Below are 21,467 nucleotides of genomic sequence, written 5' to 3' on the forward strand. Positions count from 1 at the left end.
AATCAACAGCCTAATAAAAGGCTTCCTTAGGTCAGGTTCAAGATGAATCCTCTGTCCACCAAACTATGCTTAAACCTCAGTAATATCATGAATGTTGTTTGAAAGAGCAGCTTAATCAAGGATTCAGAGTATGAACTGGCTGGCTGCCCCGAGATCAACCATGTTGAATTGCTTAATTTCTTACCAATGTTATCTAAACTTTTAATACTAAAATGAGTTGAAAAGTAAGCAGAAGGATACTAAAGGCCTTCTATTTTCATGCACATTCACAAAAAAGAAAATTAACAAAGTTAGGTAGAATCTTGATTACCTAAATTATTTTCACTATAGTTCTTTTTCTACGTTTAGAAAGTCCACCTTAAATCAAAGAATCGGAAGTACTATGTTTCTCAAAGACATGTGGGGGAAAGAGAAGGCCATTTATGTAGTGATTTTAAATGGTGGTTACATATGGTCTTTCTTATCTTTTTAAAATCTATTTTAGGTTCAAAGTTAAATGTTTTTTCCTTCCAGAGAAAGGATTATATCTACTGCAGTTTCAGGTCACCAATAGCCTCTACCCACAGGTTTGGATTTGCATTTTGGTAGGAACGAACAGAAGTCAGAGGAAAATGAACAAGACGGCAGAGTAGGAAAGGGGGGGTCCCAGTACCGCAAAGCAACTAGGTGGGGTAAAGGGTGGTGCTGACTAGTTCTCGCTCACTGTGCCCCACAGGCGGCAGCCAGGGTTGCCGTCATAAAGCCTTTTTGCTCAGGGATGTTTGTGTTAACAGCAGCCATTGGTCAGAGGGGTGGATCTGAAGCTAAGTTTGGGGGAAGGGGAAAGGGAGACAGAGGGGTAGCAAGTTATGCAGAGAAAACATATCTCGACTGTATTCTCCAATTCTATGTGTGCAGAGTAAAAAAAAAAACAATTCTCAGACATTTAAAATGTGTTTGAGATGATGGGAAAAAGAACACATGAGGGAAAAAACAAATTCCCACAAATTCCTTACTGTAGATGCAGCAGTAACACTGTACTTCAAGCATTACAGCTTTTTTTAAAACTGACATTCTGTAATATATCTCCCCATACTAAAATCCACATTTAATAGTGGCTATTGGGAGTAAATGTGAGACACCTAACATTTCTAGATATAGTCAACCACCTTTAAATTTTTAAAAAATTGCCATAAAAATTGTAAGATAGTAAAAATGACCTAGAAAATTCATAACTGTATAACATTATGCAATACCAACAGCATAATTACAAGTCTTAAATAAGTTTTACAGCTATCAACATTAAATAAATCTTAGCATGGCAGAGAACTGCTATAATATAAGTTTAACATATTATGTGTTATCCTCACAAAAACTAAAATAGAAAATTAATTTCTGCTTCAAATACTGCAAAAGCCAGTCTCTGGTCTAAAGTTACTCAACTTCTGTCAGAAAAACATACGGCCCACCAAGTACACAGTTGATAATTACCCAAATGTAAAATAATATACAATAAATGACTAGACTCATGACATTCCAGGGAGGCTATCTCAACACCTTCCTAGCCCTCCAAATTCTCAAACACTACTGTGGTAGGCACTGCAGTCATCATACTATACCCACCTACCCTGGTTCTGTGCTCATGCAGTCTCTGGTTTTTACCTGGACACATGGCTGGGCCACAACCCCCAGCCTCCCTTGCACTAGTGCTCTAGCCAGTAAGGTATGGGCAATAATGCAATGCATGTAACTTTTGGATTGCGCCACTGAAGCACAGGTTGCGTGTCTACCCTTCGGCCCGAGCACAAATGTGGCAGGTAATAAACACACCGTTTTGGACCATGCAGGTAAGACCGCACTCTTGGGATGGCAGAGCAACAAGACAGACTGTGCTCGGCCCCTTGACAACGTTACGAGCAAAGTCATCATGCCAACTCAGGTTTTTAAGGGAGAAAAACTGATGTGTCTTGTGTAAGTCACTATTATTACATCTCTGATATATGCCACCAAAACTGTATATTTTAATTTCCTCAGGTTCCTCAGCTATAATGTGGGGTTAATAATACCTCTCTCCCAGATTACTGTGAGAATTAAATGTTTTAAATTTAAAAAAAAAGAAAAAAGCATCTATGTATGAATATTAGGCAATCTACTAGCCTCATTTTTTAGCTAAATAACTTGTTTCTTCACACCAGCCTTCTGGGTGGGCAAGTGTCAAAAGTTATGGAGCTTTGCAGGGACTTGAAAAATAGGTAAGACCATACATGCTACATTGTCAAATGACTGGTTCTGCTCAGCTGTAACTTACATGCTGTGATTGATGTTACAATGGTTATTCTCTCTTTCAAGTTTCTGACTACAGGATTCACATCTCTTCCAGCCATCTTCTGTCTTAATCCAACTCCATCCAGGAGATCTCCAGTCCTGACCCAAAAATGGCATAGTTCTCCTATAAAAAAGTTAATTTATGTTAAAAAGTATATATAATGCACAAGTTTCTTTTCACTTAGAACATTTATTCATTAACTTTAAAGATTAAAGTTCTTAACATTTAAATAGCTGCTCATTAATTAAATGTTGGCTGGACAGTAGTGACAGTGACAATAACATAGTACTTTGATTGTACTAAAGTGATAAAATGGGGTAAGTAAAGGTGGTTTTACTAGCCTAACACTGCATATGCCATGAAAGGTTTACCAGAGGTGACATCCAAGCTCATACCTGAAAAACAAGCAGGGGTCAGTGAGTGTGGAATAAGGAATATAATCCCAAACAAGTATTCTCTCTTTGCCAGAAGTTGGGAGCAACCGAAAATGAAATGTACTCATGTTCAGCAACTCCAAGTAGTTCAGTTTGGTTGAAGCTTACAATAGATGAGAGCCAGCAGGCCAGAATTAAGGATGGAGAAGTCATTTAAAGCCTGATCAAGTCAGAGGAGCTGGACACTATTCTGAGGGCAATGAGGGGCCAAAAAAGGGATGTAAGCAGGTAAAGTGATTCAATTAGATTTGTGGCTTACAAAGAACTCAGTATCACACTGGGAGAACGTATGGGGTGAGGGTCACCTGGAGGAAAGGAGTTAGGACTGGAGGCTTCTGAATGTTGGCCTTTAAAAGGTGAGAGTGTACAGTGGCAGAAGAAACAGAAGAGCAGAGACTGCAGAAACATTTAGGAGACAGAGTCAAACAGCACCCGACGACTGGCTGGAAACGTGAGGAGGAAATCAAGGAAGTTATCTAGATTTTGTTTTGTAGCTTCTGGTTCTGGGATAAGGCACACAGGAAGAACAGCAGGGTTTTATTAGGGGAGGAGAGATAAGGGATATTAATTTCAGCTTTGGACATGCCTGTTCAGTCTGAAATACTAGACTCCAGGTATAAAAATTATGACTTAAAAAATGATGCAACTTTGTGATTGACTTCATGAAGTTCATGATTTGATAAGAACAAGACCTCGAATGCTAGTTCTTCCCATTGACTCGATTTCTGCTCCTCTTGGTCAGTGGTTTACAACCACTGCTGTGCATGAACATCACAGGAAGCTTTTTAAACATTCAAGTGCTTAGTCTCATCCTGGTCCAGTTAAATGTGAATATTTGGGGGTGAAGGCTAAGTTTAAGTAGTTTTTAAAGGTCCACAGATGATTCTCATACACAGTGAGACTGTGCATGAGGCTAAAAACCACCTCAGATGTTCACACTGCTGACTGAAAATGTCACATCCCAGAAAGGCTCCCTGACTCCCTGTCCAAACAGCACCCTTCTGCTGCCTCAACACCACCCCTACCAGCCTAAGCCATTATCTATTGCCTTCATAGTTGTAAGGGCTGTCTGAAAAGATCAATGTGTTTATTATCTGTTTTCCTCCAAGAAAATGCAATGTCTCATTCAGTTCTGTATTTCATTACCTTGAACAATGCCAGGAATACAACAGGAGCTCAGTAAGTATTTACTGAATGAATAAATATATATAGATCCATGGTTCAGAAGAGAGTTAGACTGGAGAGAGAGGAAAATCATGAGCATTTAGATACTAATCAAAACCACACAAACAATATCACAGAATATGTAGAGAGGGAAATCAAGAGAGAAAAGAAAAAAAAAAAACCTAAGAAATATCACCATTTAAGGGACCAGCAGATAAAAGCCAAGTAGGAAAACTGAAAAGGAAGAGACAAAAAGGTACAGGGAGAAGTAGGAAGTCAGGAGAAAAATGTATTTCAAGAAAGAAATGATCGACAGAAACGAAAATGTTATAAAAAAGCCAAGCATGGCAAGAGTTGAAAATATACGTTGAATTTAGCTACAGAAAGGTAGCTGAATTACTCAAGCAAAAGTGGTTTCTGTAATGTGTTATTTTAATTTCATGTCCCGAACAGACTTAAGGGTATTTCATAATGTAGAATATTTATATCATAGAGAATAATGTAGAATATTTACATCATGGAGAATAAATGAGAGATGAACATCTCCAAACACCACCTCCCAACTATATCTAGTATAATAAACAAAGAACCAACTATTAAAAGGGCACTTATACAATCCTAGAAGATACAAAAAAAAAAAGAGGAAGGAAATTACATAGACTTCAACAATATTCCTGGATCAACCACAAATGCTTAATTCTTGACTGGTGTAGGAAATGTATGATGAAGTAATTATTCTTTACATGAAGAAAATCTCAAACCTTGTTAAACTCACTTATAGTCAAAACATATCTTTTTCAGTCACATAATGATTTAAATTCTTGCTTTAGAAAATACTTTAAATATTTCTTAAATTTCAGCACGATTTTGATAAACTGTCTCACAGATCTGCTTCACAACTACTGAACATCCTAAAATGCAAAACTCAATGGCCACGTTCAGTCAACCTAGAGTTATCTAAAACCGTCTCTAATAGCATACAGCTGATTTTATGATTTTCAAGAACATTCCCACCAAAGGCAGCAAAGACCATGAAGTAGCACATAACTGTTTGAAGTAGCACCTTGAGTCTCATAAAACACATACAACAGAAAACGGCTGCCAGAACATCTCTGATAATTATTCTCTCTCAATATCAGCTTGAAACTGTGGATTCAGAAATCTATGTTTTAAAAAAACCAAGTGGATAATCCTGGAAAATATTGCTAACAGACCAAATACAGGATTACTTCAATGACAAACATTTGAGCACCAACTAAATGTTACTATGCTAGGTGTTCCTGCCCTCAAAAGTGTGCAATTTAGCTAAGGAACTAAAAAAGAACAATAGCAAAACACACACAAATTCCATACAAATGTAATATAATAAAGTATGTTTATGTGTAGATATGTGCGTGTGCATGTATACATACATACACATTATGTCCACAATCTTGTAACTTGTGGTAAAGAGAGAATAACTAAATTTGAGCAGAAAGCAAATCAGTTGGGAAAGCTCTGATGAGAAACTAGGACTTGATCTTCGCCCTAAAGTATGGTTAGATCTTAAATGAATGGAGAGGCAAGGCAAAAAATATCAATCATGGGAATGGTGGGTGAATAAGTATAAAGGTCAAAATGTGTGCCACGATTTGAGAAAAATAAGCAGAAAAGATTGGATAAAATGGAGAAAGTTTACGGGAGGACTGGTACATAAGCTGCAAAAATGACTAGAAGCCAGATCATAGAAGAATATCAAAGAATATCAAAGGTGTTTAGACCTTATTCTGTAAGTAATCAAAAGTTTTTCAGCAACAGATTAGTGAGCAGTGTTGTTTTGAGAATAAAAATTTTCTAGGGCTTGTAGGATAGATCAAATGAAAAACATGGAGACAGAAAATAACAACTAGGCAACAAACATCTTGCCAACAGAACCTTATCTAGTTGACTTCCTATGTACATCCCGGTATCCTCAGCTAACAAAATATTTTAAAACTTGGTAACACACAAACATCGTACTTATTTGTTGGGATACTATGCCCACTTATCATTTAATACACTTATCTTCTAGTTTCACAATCTCTAAAACATTTACATAAAGAGCCTGCCTAGTGTTTCCATTACTATAACCAATTCTTTTACAACTACCTAAACTCTACAGATAATTCATTTTAGCAACTCAGTGAGAAATGAATAGTTTGGTCTGAATTTCTCAGCTGCTAAGTTTGATTTTGTAAGGGTTGAAAGGAGTGAAATGCAGCCATAGAAATAAAAAAATAGTCCATGCCCAAATTCTTTATTTTCAACACAGAGGAAAAGATTTGTTTTTCTGAAGATATGTGTACCTCACAGATTTGTCATGGTATGCTCTTTGGATCACAATGAAGTTTTATCTTAAAGCATAATCTATACAGCTCATGAACTAAAGCACAAACTCTGGATGCAGATTAAAAAAACAAAAAACAAAAAAAACAAAAAAAGACAAGTTGCAATTTAAAAGGTCTGGGGTCTGGATCTCAAATTTTCAAAAATACTCCCAATCTGAGGCATCTGAGTTTATAAATCAGAAAACAATGTTACTAAAGTTTTATAGAATGATGACGACCCACTGCTTTTAATGGGAATGTATTTGTTCAGTTAAAAAATAATGTGAATTGCTAGAGCTTTATACGCTTAATTAAAATTACCTTTGTTTTGGGAATCTGCAAATACAAAAAAACTAGAAATTACTCCTGAAAATTATTAAATTTTTAAGAGCAAGCACTCAAAGGGTGTAGCTTGTATAATTTGCAAATTTTAAGCACATTTTATGCCAATTTATTTCAGAGAGCCTGCAATGATGAACTATTTTAAATCTTCCCTTAATTTCTATTTCATGTGGTAGGACATGTGGGTGAGGTACTTCAGTAGAAAAGGACTTTATGAAGTTCATTTGCTGGTGGAAACTCTTGTCATGAGAGACTCAGAACAAAAAAAGGTATTTCCTTCAACAAGCATATTTTTTTCTTAACAATAATAAAGGCAAACATTTATTAGAGCCTACTGTAGGCTAGGCATTACTCTAAACAATCTACATATGTTGTCTCATTTAATCCTCACACTGTCTTCCAAGGTAGAAAACATTATTCTTGTTTTACAAGTTTAATTACCTCTTTTATAGACGAAGACACGGAGGCAAAGAGTTTAGCAGAGCTGGGATTCAAACTGATGGAGTCTCACTCCAGGATCCATGCTCCTAACCACTATATGTTTATAATAGCAGCTCCTGAAAACCCTATAAAAACAGATGCCATTAAATTATAAGCTTTCTAACATTTTTTAACCGTCTATTACATATCACTAATATGATCTCAAGTAATGATGAATCTAAATATAAAGACACTAAAACAAGGAAAAGGAAAACAAGATAGGAAAGAAAACTCCAGTCCATTTCAAAAGACCACATGTGATTCCCTATTTGTTTTGCTTATAAGTGTGGACAAATTTGATCCAGAAAGGACATCAAAAAAATGGCAAACTGAGGGCCGAGAGTCAAAAATAAGATTTACTCTAAGAAGGACTCAGAGATAATCACAGATTCCTCATGGGAAAGGAAAACATGTAAAGACGAGAAAACAGAATATGAAAGAGTAAACGTCTTTTCTGATTAGGGCCGGATGCTAAGGATTTGGAGGCAGCAAGAGACAGCTTCATAAGGGAAGAAATTATTCTCTAGATTCTTTAGTTTTCAAAATGAGTTTGAATAGGCCCAAGGATAGAAGTGGAATCTAATTGAGAAAAAGGTCAAACTGAGCTTACTGTAGGGGGAAGGAAGCAAACTTAGTGTCTGCTGCGAGAAAAACAAGCATGGAAAAGAATTAAAGGGAGGAGACAGAGCCAGAGCCACAGACCAGGAGTAGGGAAAAAGAAGAGTAAGTTAAGGTAAGCAGCAGACGGGGCAGAGTGGCCTGGAGAAACGCAGGGTCACACCCAGGCAGGTGTCCACCGGCGAACAGGCAAGGGCCGGGCCCGGAGGGCAAACGCGGGCAGGAGGAGTCCCCGAAACACCTTGCCCAGCGAGGCGGACACAAGCTCGGGCCCGCAAAAGGGCCTAGGAGGGTGGGGGCGGGAAGGGGCGGCAGAAGGTGGGCAGGGGAAGCGGCTGAGGACACGCGGTGCACCTGTGGGCGGCTCCCCGAACCCTCCACACCCGCCGGCCGCCCCCGAGACCCCACCTGACGCGCCCGCGGTCCATTGTCCCCCCCGACGCGCCCGCGGTAACCCCGACCCCACCTGCCGCGCCCGCGGTCCAAAGTCCGCACCTGAGGCGCCCGCTGCAACTCCGACCCCACCTGCCGCGCCCGCGGTCCAACGTCCGCACCTGCCGCGCCCTCGGCAACCCCGTCCCCACCTGACGCGCCCGCGGTCCAACGTCCGCACCTGCCGCGCCCGCGGCAACCCCGTCCCCACCTGACGCGCCCGCGGTCCCCGGCCCCCACCTGACGCCCCCGCGACCCCCACGTCTTCACCTGACGCGCCCAGCGTCCCCGGTCTTCACCTGACTCGCCCGTGGCCAGCCGTCCCCACCTGACGCGCCCGCTGGTCCCCAGTCTTCACCGGACGCGCCCGCGGCACCCCTGTACCTACCTAGCGCGCCTGCGGCCCCCAGTCTTCACCTGACGCGCCCGCGGCCCCCAGTGCCCACCTGGCGCGCCGGCTACCTGGGCCCGCACCTGACGGCGTCGCGGCGATTATTGCCGGAAGTGGGCCGCTGACTCCCGGCGCGCCGCAGGGAAGCCCCGCCCCTGGCCGCGCTGATTGGCCGGCGCGGATGCGCGTGGCAGTGTTGCTGCCGGGTCCTGACGCCAGCAGCGTGAGCCTGCGTAGTAGGCACCGCTCCTCTGTCCGCGCGTCTAGAGAGCAGGGCGTGGAGGCCCGGAGGCCCGGAGACGCGGAGGCGCGGAGGCGCAGGGTGGGGCTCGGGTGGGCAGGGACGGGCGGGGTCGGTGCCCGCGATCCCTGCGATCGCCCGGAGATGACGGTGAAGACCTGAGATTTAGGCCTGCGCGGGGGAGGACGATGCCGGTCCAGGTCTTCACGGGAGGATGCCGGCCAGGGCCTTCAGGCGTTCGCGTGTCTTGAAGAGGCGCGTCCCCGAGGATGTGCGTGCCCGTGAGAGCATGCGCGTGCCCCACAGGAGCCTGGGCAGCCCCGCCGCCGCATTTCCATCCTGCGGCCGTGTTTCCACCCGGCTGGGCGCCTAGCCCGGGGTGCCTGCACTCTCGGGCATCAGTGCGCGCTCACACTCAGCATTCAGGCACGAGCACCTTCTCTTTATAAGAACAGTTTGGAATCTTGTCAGATCTTTCTAGAAGGTTGAAATGCCCTGGAAGAGCAGCGTGAATAGTTTTTTCCAATTAGGAAAAAAGAATGTGGGGCGGCTGGAGGGGGAGAGGCAGGCGTGGCCGAGAAGGCCAGGTGATTCCGGGAGCCGCAGCCCCTGTGCCTCAGTTTCCTCCCAGAAACATGGAGGTGGCGGTGAGCTCTACAGGATTTCTATAAGAACAAATGAGTTAGCGTGTGCAAAACATTTAAAGCAGCGTCTGGTGTGTAGCAAGCGAATATGAGTATTAGTCTTTTCCTTGTTAAAAATGTGTGCATCTACATTTGGTGCACATTACAGGAAATGTATAGTATGGATTCGTATTTTGGAAAAGTAATTTTAGAAGTTATTTCTGATGTGCTTATTAGAATAGTGTTTCTTGACCACGTTTTTAAATAATGTGAAGGCAATGAAGTAGGCAATACTGCTTGCACATCCCCAATTTAAACACCTGTCTGTCCCTCCCTCGCTCTCTCCTTTTTCTTCCTTTCCCTCTCTCTCTATTCCTTCCTTCATTCCTTTCAAGGTTGCAGACTATTCCGTTATATAAATGTATCAATTTATTCGAATAGTCTCTATGACGTCTACGATGGGCTTTAGAATGTTTGCAATAGTTTGCCATTATAAATAATGCTCAGGAGCTCTGTGATTTAACTTGTGAAGGTGTATTTACAAATCTATGATTGGATTGTTGTGTAAACCAAAAAGTGTCTGAGGCAGATCTCAATTGATTTAGAGGTTTATTTTGCCAAATTGTGGACGTGCCTGGGGAAAAAGAAACACAGGTTACACTAGGATTTATGGCCTATACTTTTTTCCAAGTATTTACAGGGAAAAGCGCCAGCAGGAGGAGAAGGATGGGAGAATAGGCTATGAGGCAAGTGGTCACATTCTTCTGAGGCTCTAATGACAGTACAGCAAATCTAAATTTCACATGTGGAAAGACAGGTATGGGGGAGGGTTATGCATCTATCTCATACTCAGTAGATCTACATTTCACAAAAGATAAAGTAAGCTTTAGGGAACAAAAGGAAGGCTGTGTGTGTGTGTGTGTGTGTGTGTGTGTGTGCGCGCGCGCGCGCTTTTCCCTTTGGCATAGTAAGTTTGGAGGCCTGAGGTTTTATTTTTCTTTCACTAATGGGTCAAGGTTAACTGCATATGGCGTATTAGAAATTGCCAAGCCAAGACCCCACCACCACAATAGGGGACACAGTAATATTAAACTTAGCCCAGCTGGCCAGCATCCACACAATTCCTAGTGTAAGAATTCCTGTCTGGATGGTAAAGAGGTAAACTAACTGCAGAAACTCACAGAGCAACAAAAGAAGTCCACAGAATAAGAGCAGGAATTCAGAGAGATCCACAGAGTAACAGTAGGAATTCACAGAGTAACATCAGAACCCATAGTGTAATAGCAGAGCCTACAGAGTAACAGCAGGAACCCACAGAGTAACAGCAGGATTCCACAGAGTAATAGCAGGAACTCAAAGAGTAACAGCAGAAACCTACAGAACAGGATCAGGAACCCACAGAGTAACAGCAGGAGTCCATGCCGCAGCTCCCTCCAACATGGGTCAGCATATGCATGGTCTTGGGTCTTCTTTGTGTGCTTTCTACCAGGCCTGGGCTTAACTCTGTGCTTGTGAAGAGTAACCCACTCAATGCCCTCTGGAATTTCACCGCTGGAGGAGGAGAAAAACCCGAGGGGCAGGGAGAAACGCATTTGTAAACACGTGGTGCAGCTGGAGATTGTGGAGCAGTTGCCCAGGCAGAAGGCTTGGCATGGGGAAGCAGTGACCAGTAGGGAGGTGCCTCCTTAACCACAGAGATTTTTTGGCAATCAATTTGTTGAAAAATCATGTTTTAAAATTTTCTTTAAGCCAAAAACCTTACAGTATCTAAGGAGTTGGGGAAATGTAAGCCCATCGTTACGGCCACTGTCCAGAGTTAGAGCTCTTCCTGGCAGGAAGCTGGGAGAGTGCTGGTCACAGTGTACCAGGTGCCCCCTGCCTCACAGGGGCTTAAGGTGGTGGTGAGCACAGGGGACCCACGCTTCTCCAGTGCACACTACACAGTTGTCTCCTCTGACCTTCCCAAATGCTGCACAGACAGGTGTAGTCCCTGACTCTCAGGATAATGTAGACTTGGTTTCCTTCCAGCACAGGGAATCCCTTCCCTCTTCCTGTTCCTGCCTCTCTGAAGCATGTGGCGTCTGTTTAATGGGGTCTTTACACAACTTGGGAAGACTACTTCTGCTTTCCATGCAGTGATAATACTGCAATAAGAAAAAATGAACCAAGCCACCAAAACAAAACACTACCACCTGACGTGGAACTGGGAGGGCAACTCTCAGAGCTAATGCGGCAGCCAGGCACCACGACAGTGCCATGGGTACAAGGAGGAGGTGTCTCAGAGCTAATGCTCTGTGCTGACAGCAGCCAGGCACCACGACGGTGCCATGGGTACAAGGAGGAGGTGCCTGGTTTTCAGGAGATTGCCATCTGAAGAGACCGAGGGTGGCAAATAACACAGTGAGAAAATGGGGCCATGAGTGCTGTAATTACCTACAGAATGTTTAGGGGGACTGGGAGAAAAACAATCCCCTCTTACAGAAACCAGTCGTGGAAGGTGCTGGAAGGTTGTACTAGCTGTGAGAGTCACAGGTCAGCAGGCAGCTATAGTGAACTCAGGCAGGCCGGTTTGCTTATTTATTTCAAATTCCTCAGTCTTAGGTCTCCTTATCTTTTAAATAAAGAGTTAGAATAGAATTTGGGGGCTGTTCACTCAGGCACCCATGGTGGCTGCAGCACAAGGAGTGAGTGGTGCCAGGATGGGAAGGATAACATGGAGACTGTATGGCCACTGACGTTTGAAAATCTCTGGTTGCTAAAAAGAATCAATCTACAACAGGATTCATCCTGACAGCAGCCAGCAGGCAGCCTAGACCTGGCGCGCCACAGCTCCTTTAGGCCCTGAACCCCTCTCAGCTGAGCCTGGTAGATGCCAGCTGGCCGGCTGCAGCCCCGTCCTAGCAATATACTAGGGCAGGCGCACAGCAGACGTGGGACCATCATCTGGATTCCTAGACGTGCAACTCCAAGTGAGCACGTAACCTCCTGAGCTCCAGCTCTCACCTGAAAGCTGAGTTAGGCGCACACACGGGAAGGCAGAGGTGGGCCCAGGGCTGGGCTTCTGGTTCCTCTGCTTAAACTCTGCTGCTCCCTGCCCCTCTGCCACCCCTGCAAGTTCCTCACTGACCACGCCTGTCTCATATGTTCTCTCTTCCTCCTGACCTCCTGGGGACTTCAGAAACCCAGTATCTTAAAAAAAATCTGTTATTTTAGGTTAAGGGCTACATGTACAGGTTTGTTACATAGGTAAACTCATGTCTTGGGGGTTTGTTGTACAGATTATTTCAACACCCAGGTATTGGCCTAGTACCCAACAGATATTCTTTCTGATCCTCTCCCTGCTCCCACCCTCCCACCTCAAGTAGGCCCCAGTGTGTGTTGTTCCCCTCTATGTGTTCATGTGTTCTCATAATTTAGGATATGAGGATAATGGCCTCCAGTTCCCTCTATGTTCCTGCAGAAAACAGGATCTTGTTCTTTTTTATGGCTGCATAGTATTCCACAGTGTATATGTAGCACTTTTCTTTTTTATCCAGTCTATCATTGATGGGCAATAGGTTGATTTCTTCCCTTTGCCATTGTGAACAGGGTGGTGTGGGCTTATGGTCCCAGCTACTCAGGAGGCTGAGGTGGGGCGGTTGCTTGAGCCCAGGAGGCGGAGCTTGCAGTAAGCTGTGGATTGCAATGAACATACACATGCATGCATCTTTATGGTCGAACAATTTCTATTCCTCTGGGTATGTACCCAGTAATGGGATTGCTGAGTCAAATGGCAATTCTGCCTTTAGCTCTTTGAGGAATCACCATACTGCCTTCCACAATGGTTGAACTAATTTACACTCCTATCATCAGCATATAAGTGTCCCTTTTCTCTGCAACCTTGCCAGCATCTGTTATTATTTGACTTTTTAGTAATCGCTATTCTGACTGGTGTGAGATGGTATCTCATCATGGTTTCAATTTGCATTTCTCTAATGATCAGTGATACTGAGCTTTTAAAAATGTGCTTGTTAGCCACATGTATGTCTTCTTTTGAAAAGTGTATGTTTGTGTCCTTTGCCCACTTTTTAATGGGGTGTTTTTTTTTTTTCTTGTAAATTTAAGTTCCCTATAGATGCTGGATATTAGACCTTTGTCAGATACATAGTTTGCAAATATTTTCTCCCATTCCATAGATGATCTGTTTTCTCAGCTGATAGTTTCTTTTGCTGTGCAGAAGCTCTTAAGTTTAATTGGATCCCATTTGTCAATTTTTGCTTTTGGTGTGTTCGTCATGAAATCTTTGCCCTTTCCTGTGTCCAGGATGGTATGGCCTAGGTTGTCTTCCAGGAAACTCAGCATCTTTCAGTTATTTAAATCTTAGCCCAGCCCTGCTCTCTACTAAAAAAAAAAAAAGAAAAAAAAAAAAAACCTGAGTTCCCCATGGAGACTGAAAGCCCTCTGAAGGCGAGACGAAAGTCTTATACTTTTTGGAGCCTTGAATATCTACCTCTAATGGTGGAGAAGGAATGGAAAGAGAGATGCAACAGACGGGCTGCAGATCTAGCTGGAAATGCACAATCCATTTTGCTGAAACGCCGGGAGGGGCCACGGCCACAGTCATGTCAGATGTGGTATCAGTGTTTGCTCATCATGTTAATGGTTATTTCCATGGTGCCATGGCTTTTTTGTTTCTCTGTTGCCTTACATGAGATCTGAGCAATGAGATGCACACAGCCCAGGCAGGGATGGCAGAACTCAGACCCAGACCAAACTCCTGGCTGCAATTTGCTCATACAACAGATGGTGTCTCTCTCTGTTGTCATTTGAGCCTGGAATTCCTAGACCTCTCTCCCTATGTCCACCAAATATGAGGCCACTGGTGGCTGGGTATCCAGGCAGCAGGACCTCTCAGCTGGCCCTCAGACAGCCTCTGACTTCACTCACCCAGATCTCCTGCCCACTGTGACTGGAGGGGAGAGGCAGCTCTCTGGGGTCTCCTTCTGAGGGCACTAATCCCATTTACAGGAGCTCCTCTCCGTGACCTCATCACCTCTCAAGACCCTGCCTCCTAACACTGTCACCTGGGGATTAGGATTTCAACATAGGAATCTTAGAGGTGAACCAAACGTTCAGGCCCTGGCCATGGCCCAGGTAGCCAGGGGCATTATGTCCAGGGTGAGCTGAAAACCCAGCTCTTCTGAAGAGGGGCAGGAGTGTGAGGTAGCCTTTATTTGTAGCGTTTGCTAATTTCTGTTATGTATAGACTCCAACCACGGCTAATTTCACACTGCCCATGAGACAACACTGAATGAGAAGCCGGGAAGGGGTGCACTTGGTCCACTCCCCCAAGCCGATTCCAGCCACCGCCAGCCCCGCACTGGGCCTGTGCCTATTGTACACTATGAGAGCTGTTGGTGTTTTCTGTTCATTAATGAGTCTTTATTCTAACACATCTTGAGAAGAATGTTTCCATGTGCCAGACTGTCCAGGAGTGGGAATTTTCCAAGTTTCCAGTTAGGGCCACTAGTTGTACAAATGATGACAACTTGCCACAGATGCCGCGCCACCAGGGTTTTGGCAAAGAAGCTAGTAAACTGAAGATAGGAAAATTGCGTGTTAAACAGCATGGGTTTTTCCAAGCGGTTTTGTCAGCAGAAGTTTATTCCTTTTTTATTGAATTTAAAAATACAGAAAAAATAGAAAGGCAATATTTTCTAATGCAACTGGTCTTAGCAAATCATTATGGTGATATGCTGCACATTCTGGAAAATTAATTTGGCTTATAGAAATAATATGATGAAATGGTTAATGGGCATTCTTCCAATAACTTCTGGGAGAAAAAGAAATTAAAGCCAATTCAACTAGCAGAGATCCTTACTAAGTTAGAAGAGAAAGTAGAATTGAATAAGTGAAGATGTCAACACAAATGATTCCAATCTTTTGGAGAAAAATGCCTGATGTACACATGGAAAAGGTAAAATCGGGACGTAGAAATTTAGCTTCTCTATTTAGGTGAGAACCTCCGCTCCACCGGGAGAGCTGAAGATGGCAAGGGGGATGGATTCATGCCAACTGGGGTCTGGATCTTCAGAACGAAGTTGGTGAAACAACTTGGCTTGAGGAATAAGTCAGTATAAAGGCCAAAGTTTATTTCGTATATCCCAGGACCCAGGCTTGCCTGGACAGCCAAGTTCAGTGTCTCTGGCTAGTTGTAAATGAGGGAGGCACTTCCCAGCCTAGTAGCAGCCTCTTCTCTATTTGCTAACCCACACTTTCCACTTCCCAGGTGTCTTGATCCACCTCTGTAGATAAGTGAAGCAAAGAATAGCAAAAATACCCACACTTCTGCCTGTTTTCCGAAAAATTCTCTATACTTTTACTCAACAGAACCAGGGCTCTGATGTTGCATGTGCATAAGTTTATTGTCTCAATTTCTAGGAGGGAGCCCTGCCAAGCAAGTAGAACACAATGTAGGGTCTTCTAAAGATCACCTTAAAAGGCATGAATAACAGTTAAAATACTAATGTCTCCACACGAATCTAAGAGAATTATCAGTGAATTTACACGATAATTTCAAAAGGCAGAGACATTTGGGCACCAAAATTGGGATTTTTGTCTTCAATTAAACTTCAGATGGGCACTTCCTGGTGTCAGGAGTGGGCTCCATTTTCTAGTCCCACCAAAGCACTGGTGGGGATATTTCCTCCTCAGTCACCAGGTTCTTAATCCAGTGCCCCTCCCTCTCATATGGAAAGTAGCTTGCACATGTTCTGGGCCATGGTCAATAGAGGGCTCCCTGTGTAGCTACCTAGGTGGGACTTGGCAAGGTCTGTGTCTTTCTGCTGTCTGATCCATGACTAATGCATAGCCAGCTACTGATGGAAATTCCAAAGCACATTGATGGGAGAAGAGCAACTAATAGGGCCACTAGGCATGAGTGACTTTGTGAAGCTGCTCAAGTGATGGTACAAAGACTGAAGATATTAGCCTAATTTCTGTGCATTGATTCCACTTCCTCATGTTGTACTGTTCCTGTTTGGGAAGCAAAAAAAAAAAAAAAAAAAAAAAAAAAGGAATATTTAATCTTTCTTCCACTTTTCATTTCAGCTCAAAAAAAAAAATCCTACTTCTTTTCAAGGCAATGTGGATGCTGTAATCAACTAGTGAGTGCGGAGTCATGTAGAAGGAAGCAGAGGAAAGAAATGCAAGAATATTATTATTTCGAGATTTTTTTGCCCTACCGGGAGCAAATTACACAAATAGAAAAGATCCTGCTAACATTATGAGCCAGACAGCCTTAGAGGTCCATGGCAAATGGCAGGTATTTTAAAGAAAGAGCTTGAGAAGAAAATAAATGACATACTTTGTGTAGATGTTTCTCCTTCCACTGAAGGACAACTGTACAGTCTACAATACTTGTTGAGCTATCAAACTTTAAAAGGGCACTCATGAGAAGGAAACACAGATTCATTGTGATTCTTGCTATGATGTGTAAAGTGCCCTCTGGTTTTACCTTTTATTATCCTAGGATGGAAGGAAAGTTGCCCAGTAAGACAGTATCTGTGCAGTATCACACAAAAACTGTATCTTTCAAGTTGAAAAGTTGGCGTGAAATGAGGCACTTCTCAACCTGAGGACACCCTAACCTGCAGGTGTCTTTTACGGCATGAGTAGTTCCTCACCTCATCAAGGGTTTGCTCAAAAGCCACTGCTTATTAGCACTCCCCTTACTATTTCAGTTAGAACTGCCACTCCACACACTTAGAGACCCCTCACACGTACTTATTTCTCCAACTTTTAACATACTGTGTCTTCTACCTATTTATTCTGTCTGTCTCTACCCGCAAGACATAAGCGTCACCAGGGCGGAAATTTTTGTCTCTTTTGTCTACTGCATCGGAGGTCCAGGCACATAGCAGACACTAAACAAATACTTGGTGAATAAATGAATGAATGGACAAATTACAGAACACATTTCTCATATAAGCAGTCTTCTCTATGGATGTTATTGTTCTGGGCCAGAAGAGTCTATTCATTACACAGTGTAACTGAAAGAATGCATGAAGAAGGTTGGTAAAGGGAGATATTTGCAGATTCTGTTGCTGTTTTACTTGCTAAAGTTTGACAGTCTCCTTGCTTGTTTAATACAGCTGTAGAACATTAGGATGCTGATTTGCTACCATTGTCAGTACTTTGTATGAAGCTTTTCCTATATTAACTAGAGATTCAAAGCAGGGAAGATGACAATAAAGAGAAGTGTGGTTATGAACAATAAGAGGCTGCAGAAAATAAAAAGATAAGGGAAAGGAACCTGAAGAAAAGAGGAAGCCTCACCCCGCACGTTTGTAAAATAGATGAGTCAACTCAGAGGGAGCAAATAAAATACGTCAGCTTGCTATTGATTAAATAGGCTTTGACAAGGCCCTGGGTAGTGTATATAATATGATTTCTATGAATGAGGAGGCCAAGAACCAAACTATGGAGGATAAAAATGCCTCTCCAAAATTATTGCTTAGAAAGCAGACAGATTTCTTAGTTGTGCTTCTATATTAATTAGTATATTGTTACATTATTAATCACTATCACTTTGCTGAAACAATATAGTAGGTGGCATATACTATATGCTTAATATTTATTGCATCAATAAATGGATAAAGATAGAAAAAAAACCCAGAAAGTTCAGACAAACATAAGGAAGACACATTTACAAACCACTCATCATTCCACCACTCAGAAATATCCACTGTTCTTTTTAAGTGAAGCCTCAAATGGTTATAAGGGAAACCACCATCTGTGGAGCTGAAGCCATCATCTGCAGAACCCCAGCCACGGCACGTGTGCTGGTGCTGTGCTCCTGTATTTCGGGGTCCTCTGCACCATGCTTCTCCACCTGTGGTCCCCAGGCTGCTTGCACTAGAGTCACCTGCAATACTGCACTGTTTATTTCAAATATGGATGCTCAAGCCCTGTCATGCCCACACAGATTTTCTGGGATGGAGTCTGGGCATAAACAAGCAGCTTGTCGCCCTAATGCCCAGCACCACCTTCACCCCGGGTCTAGACACATGGCTCCCAAGTCTGCCAGGCTGTGTACCCAGGCTCGCCTGCAGAGCTTGCTAAAGCTCTGGAACATTCCTCCACCAGGTGTCGCTCATTTTAATGGTGGTAAAACTGCACCCTCCATTATCAAACATCTTTCCAGCTGATCCTGGGTAGACAGGCTTGGAACCCTGCTACAGATCAGTGCGTTCCTACCTGACTTTTAAACCCTCAAACTCTTTGTTCCAGTTGACTGATTGGGCTTTCACTTAACATGTAAAGCAAATGGAAGTGTTATTGCTCTATTCAAATCAGAGAATCTGGGCAGACTCAGGCTCCCCAAATCTCCACACTAGTCCTGAGGGGCTCTGGGTAAAAGGTGGTCTTGATGGTGACCTCACGTGGCTGGGCTGAACTGCAGTCTCTCTGAAGACAGCACCAAGTCATTTTCATTTATTTGACCTCCCACAGGGGACGTAACAGAGGGTCTGGGTGTGGTCATTGTGCCATCAACATTCGTGGAACAAATGCAGCACAGGAGGAGCAAAGCGTGACATACTCGGATGTCTGCCAACCTCCGGACGAGGCCCAGCTGGATGCCAATATTCAGTTCACACTTTGCTCTTCCTGTGCTGAGCGGCCAGGTGCGGTGTGGCCCATGTGGGTGCCAGCAAGAAGGACAAATGAAACGCTCGTGGCTCTACTATATAAACTCTGTGTGCCTGGAAAACATTGCTTGACATCCTATGAAGAATGTTGGATTCCAAGAACAAATGAGCATTTTCCACAGACGCTATAAATAACAGAACGACCACAATTTCCGAGGTAAAACTAAATACTGACTATTTCTGTATGCTTGACCCAATGTCAGTTTCCGAGCACTTTTCATGTGGGTACAGGGAAGTGAGGAAAGTATATTAGACAGCATTTTGGTTGAGAAAATAGGGGGTAGGAAGGATTCTTGGCAGAGCGGTGCCCAGAATTCCCCGTGGTCCTGCAGGCGCTTGGGTACTCATTGTGGTTTGCTGTGGCGTCGACATTTCTCTGCCCTTCTCTCAAGAGGAGGTGAGGGAGAGATGAGTGAAGTGGCAAGTACTTACACCATCCAAATTAAGACAGACAACAGCAACCACGTGACGTGTGTATTTGCCAAAGGGGATAGAAAGAGGGTCTATGTTACATTGTTGATCCTCCTCTGCCTTCTCAGGGGTGTCAGTCAGAGTCCCACTAGAGAAAAAACAAAGAAACATTCAAGTTAGGATCGTTTAAGGAGGATTTAATAAAAGGACTGTGGACAAAATTGTGAGGAGAGTTTAAGAAAACCACAAGGGATGGTGCAGACACCAGGCTGGTAACAGTGAGACCTGAACCCCAAGTTGGCACTTGGAGCAGAAACAATCCAGGGAGACGTCAGCAGGGCACAGGAGAGGCTGTTACACATACACAGGAGAGAAAGGGAAGACTCCCTGAAAACCCTCAACAGCAGGTTTATGAATATTACGGGACAATGGCTGCTTCTCCTTGAGGAGGAGTAGAGAAGCAAACTTGCTTACTGTTTCTTCTTTTTTCCATTTTTTTTTTTAAACAGGGTTTCACTCCCGCAGCCCACATTGGAGTGGATCGGGGCAATCTCGGCTTACACCTCCCAGGCTCAGTGATTCTCTGCCTCAGCCTCCCAAGCAGTCGGGACTACAGGCATGCAGCAACACGCCCAGCTAATTTGTGTAGTTTTTGTGTAGGAGGGGTCCTGCCACATTGCCCAGGCGGGTCTCGAACTCCTAGGCTCAAGCAATCGGCCTGCCTCAGCCTCCCAAAGTGCTGGGATAACAGGCGTGAGCCACAGCGCCGGCCTGTTTACTGTTTCTTTGCATGTGAACGTTCGTTCTTTCTGAACTCTCACAGGGTGATGGCTAAATGTGCCACTAAGTGATTTAACCCAGGGTTTGGAAGTGAGCCCTCTGACACCTTAACATCAGAAAGGCAGTTCTCCTAGAGTCAGGCCTGAAGTGAGCATTCTTCCCGGGAAACACCTGTTATTGCAGAGGGGCCTGTAGAAAGGGAACTGTGGTGGTTGGAAGGTGTGCGCACGGCCCTGTGATTTAGGACTAGAGTTTGCAGAGCCTGTGCCCTGTGCCATGACCTCACAAAGTGCTGCTGAGTTTATATCTCCCCTTCCCCCTTGGGTGGGACAGGAAGGCCAGAGGGGGCTGGAGTTGGGGTTTGCTTTTCCCCAGGTAAGTTAGACTGATGAAAACCTCGGGTCTGTTAGACTCTGGTGAAATAATTCCCCCTGAAGCAGCCCTCACGAGAACAGGGTGTATTTCAAAATAGTCCCTTTCCTCTGGCTGTAAGTAAGAGGGGATTTTTCCACTCTCCTTTTTTTTTTTTTTTTTTTTTTTTTTTGAGACAGGGTCTCCCTCTGTCACCCGGGCTGGAGTGCAGTGGCACGATCTTGGCTCACTGCAGCCTCGGCCTTTGGGTTCAAGCGATTCTCCTGCCTCAGCCTCCCGAGTAGCTGGGACTATAGGCGCCTGCCACCATGCCTGGCTAATTTTTTCTATTTTAGTAGAGACGAGGTTTCACCACGTTGCCCAGGGTGGACTCGAACTCCTGAGCTCAGGCAATTGGCCTGCCTCGGCCTCTCAAAGTGCTGGGATTACAGGCGCAGCCACTGCACCCGGCCGATTCTTCCTCTCTTTACTGTGGGAACCTGGTCGAGCTCTCAGAGGTAAAATTCACCAAGTGCAGGTCCCCCATGACTGGGTCCCCCTGGATTTTTTCTCTCTCATTTGTCCAGGTGGCATCTCCAGAAATTCATCAGGGGCAGCTCAGATCCCTGGCGCTGGCCCCGCAGAGGTTCTGCTCCTGTCAGCCGAGGTCCTCGGAACCCGCTTGTCTGTGCCTCCAGATTCGGGGTCCGTGCTTTGCCCGGTGACTCAGTTCTCTGACGGGTGAAGAAGAGTTGTTGATTTTCAGTTTGTTCATCCTTTTCCTTCTGTGTGGGTGGGAGCCGGACTGGACCCTGGAGCCCAGAGCCGAGAAGTCAGGAAGATGATTCCCCAAGTGCTCAG

At 44.2% G+C, this 21,467-nt stretch overlaps 1 protein-coding gene across 3 annotated transcripts in view; it reads right to left on the bottom strand.

Moving 5' to 3' along the window:
• Positions 1 to 8,767, bottom strand: part of FBXO25 (F-box protein 25) — a 65,056-nt gene extending 56,289 nt beyond the window's left edge. For all 3 annotated transcript variants that reach the window (XM_025394828.1, XM_025394830.1, XM_025394829.1), the window contains exons 1-2: positions 8,509 to 8,767; positions 2,288 to 2,428 (exon numbers count right to left, since the gene is read on the bottom strand). In XM_025394828.1, the coding sequence (XP_025250613.1) occupies positions 2,288 to 2,421 (134 nt within the window). In that variant the 5' untranslated portion in view covers positions 2,422 to 2,428; positions 8,509 to 8,767. The remainder of the gene's footprint in view (positions 1 to 2,287; positions 2,429 to 8,508) is intronic.
• Between the last annotated feature and the right edge of the window lie 12,700 nt (positions 8,768 to 21,467).

This window comes from Theropithecus gelada, chromosome 8 (genome assembly GCF_003255815.1).
Source record: "Theropithecus gelada isolate Dixy chromosome 8, Tgel_1.0, whole genome shotgun sequence".
NCBI lineage: Eukaryota > Metazoa > Chordata > Mammalia > Primates > Cercopithecidae > Theropithecus > Theropithecus gelada.